General features: G+C 62.2%; 1 protein-coding gene across 1 annotated transcript; it reads right to left on the minus strand.

The window, feature by feature from the left end:
• Positions 1-1715: 1715 nt before the first annotated feature.
• On the minus strand, positions 1716-2876 carry LOC130124893 (5-hydroxytryptamine receptor 1B-like). The gene has a single exon (XM_056294240.1). It carries the CDS (start codon positions 2874-2876, stop codon positions 1716-1718), a length of 1161 nt encoding a protein of 386 aa, XP_056150215.1.
• Positions 2877-3200: the final 324 nt, after the last annotated feature.

The raw sequence follows: 3200 nt of genomic DNA on the forward strand, positions 1-3200 counted from the left end.
GTAAAAATCACCTGGATGCTGACGGCGGAATCACACACATCATTACATTAAACACACAGTCTGGGGTCCTGCTGGAGGACTCCATCAGCCTGAACACACACACACACACACACACACACACACACACACACACACCCAGATAACGCAGCATAAATCTCTTGTCCCAGCTGGACCTCATGTGTCTCTCCACCTGGACCAGGCACAGCTGAGCAGCGAGACCAGTAACGGTTGTAGGCACCAGTAGTTTCCTTTACTGAAGTCAGCAAGAAAATCTGCTTTTTTTTTTTTAATTCAATTTATTTATTTTTTTGCCCTTGGGTCACCGGGTAGCTTAGTCCAAAGCTGCTTGTGCTTACCAGCCAACAGATGTTGACAATCAAAACATTTATGGCAAAAGGCGCCTGCAGGCCGCTGTCCTCCGCAGCCTGCAGGCCGCTGTCCTCCGCAGCCTGCAGACCGCTGTCCTCCGCAGGCCGCTGTCCTCCGCAGCCTGCAGGCCGCTGTCCTCTGCAGGCCGCTGTCCTCCACAGCCTGCAGACCGCTGTCCTCCGCAGCCTGCAGGCCGCTGTCCTCTGCAGGCCGCTGTCCTCCGCAGCCTGCAGGCCGCTGTCCTCTGCAGGCCGCTGTCCTCTGCAGGCCGCTGTCCTCTGCAGGCCGCTGTCCTCCGCAGCCTGCAGGCCGCTGTCCTCTGCAGGCCGCTGTCCTCTGCAGGCCGCTGTCCTCCGCAGCCTGCAGGCCACTGTCCTCTGCAGCCGCTGTCCGCTGCAGGCCGCTGTCCTCCGCAGCCTGCAGGCCGCTGTCCTCCGCAGCCTGCAGGCCGCTGTCCTGTGCAGGCCGCTGTCCTCCGCAGCCTGCAGGCCGCTGTCCTCTGCAGGCCGCTGTCCTCCGCAGCCTGCAGGCCGCTGTCCTCCGCAGCCTGCAGGCCACTGTCCTCTGCAGCCGCTGTCCGCTGCAGGCCGCTGTCCTCCGCAGCCTGCAGGCCGCTGTCCTCTGCAGGCCGCTGTCCTCTGCAGGCCGCTGTCCTCTGCAGGCTGCTGTCCTCTGCAGGCCGCTGTCCTCCGCAGCCTGCAGGCTGCTGTCCTCTGCAGCCTGCAGGCCGCTGTCCTCCGCAGCCTGCAGGCCGCTGTCCTCCGCAGCCTGCAGGCCGCTGTCCTCCGCAGCCTGCAGGCCGCTGTCCTCCGCAGCCTGCAGGCTGCTGTCCTGTGCAGGCCGCTGTCCTCCGCAGTCTGCAGGCCGCTGTCCTCCGCAGCCTGCAGGCCGCTGTGCATGTTTTATTACCAGGCATTATACCGACTTATCAGATGCCCACCACGCCCGAGCCCACGTTTTCTGCTTTATAAACCCAGCGGTGACGGGGACGACAGCAGCCATTTATCGAAGCGGTGTCAGAGAAATCACATTATGCAACGGCGGTGACGGGCCGATGGGTTTTCACGCTCCGCTGCACCAGGTGTGGTCTTTATCGTCGGATAAATCTCTTTCCACGGCCACATCACCACAAACGGGTGTGGTGGATTTCGGCTCTGTTGCCCTTGGACGAAAAGGATGATGGAAATAGATTCTGCTGCATCCTGGAGGAGCGGGGGCGGGGCGGGGGCAAGGTGTACCGGGTTCAGTTCCAATTTAAGGCAAAAGCCGCAGAGCAAAACACTGGGGGGGGGGGCTGGAGGGCAGGGGGGCAGGGGCTACATGAGTGGTAGGGTAGTAAGTATAGCTTAGGAGCTGCTGCAGCATCGGAAGCACAGCAGCTTGTGGAACGCCTGCTTGAAGTCCTCGTTGGACATGGTGTAAATGATGGGGTTGATTAAGGAGTTGAGGTAGCCCAGCCACGTGAACATGTCAAATAGCTCCGGGTGGAAGCAGGACTCGCAGACAGGCACCAGCAGGGTGTAGATGAAAAACGGCAGCCAGCACACGATGTAGGCTCCGAGGATGATCCCCAGGGTCTTGGTGGCCTTCCGCTCCCTGGCGGCGGAGATGCGCTTCTTCTCCAGCAGCGCGTCGGACACCGTCACCTTCACCTGGCTCGCGTTGGCGGAGGAGGAGATGGCGTCGCACGAGGAGGCGTCGTTCGTCGTCCCGTAGTTGAGCGACGTGTTGGACGCCACCGAACCGGGCGAGTTCGTGATGAGCCGGCCGACGTGAGTCTCTTCCCCCGGCTTCCTGGACGCCTGCTTGAGGATGCGCTTCCGGGCCTCGGCGTATATCCTGCCGTAGAGGGCGAGCAGCAGCAGCGTGGGGATGTAGAAGGCGCCGAACGTGGAGTAGACGGTGTAGAAGATGTGGTCGGTGTTGACGTTGCAGCGGGTCACCTCCTCGGCCTTCACCTGGCGCCAGAAGAAGGGCGGCAGGGAGATGGAGATGGCGATGACCCAGGCGGTGGCGATCATGGCGGCGGCGCGCGCCGGCGTGCGCTTCTTGGAGTACTCCACCGCGTCCGTGATGGCCCAGTAGCGGTCCAGCGCAATTACGCACAGGTGGAGGATGGACGCGGTGCAGCACGTAATGTCCGACGACAGCCAGATGTCGCACACCACCTGTCCCAGAGTCCACGTCTGGCTCACCGTGTAGAGCGCGCTGACGGGCATGACCAGGAGGGACACCAGGAGGTCCGTGACGGCGAGGGAGGCGATCAGGAAGTTGGCGGGAGTGTGCAGCTTCCTGGACTGGTAAATGGTCGCGATGACGAAGGCGTTGGACAGCGTGGTGGCGCAAGTGAGCAGGGACAAGGTGACGGCCAGCCCCACCTGCAGAGCCAGATTCGCCTGCCGCGCCTCCGCCCTCGACGTGAAATTGGCGTGGGTGTCGTTGGTGGAGATATTCGCCGGCTCTCCGTAAAGGACAGGCGTCGGTCGGAGATGGCTCGCATCCTCCATCACCTCGCCGCTCCCTTATCCGACGGACATCACGTTCAGCTTAAAGGTGAGCCGAAGAACTCGCCCGGGCGCCCCGGTTCCCCGCCACCTCCTCTTCTTCTTCTCCTCTTTCCTTCTGCTGCGCTGCCCGGAATAACAGCCGCTCCATCCCCGTCAGCGTCACTCCGGCTCCCGCACTTCTCCAGCACCCAGGGGAGGAATGTTGCTCCGGATACCGTCTGGGGCAGTTACACCGTCTGGGGCAGTTACACCGTCTGGGGCAGTTACACCGTCTGGGGCAATTCCCCTCATCCCTTCACTCGCTTCAGCCGTGCCATCGCCGTT

Source organism: Lampris incognitus, chromosome 15, assembly GCF_029633865.1.
Source record: "Lampris incognitus isolate fLamInc1 chromosome 15, fLamInc1.hap2, whole genome shotgun sequence".
Lineage (NCBI taxonomy): Eukaryota > Metazoa > Chordata > Actinopteri > Lampriformes > Lampridae > Lampris > Lampris incognitus.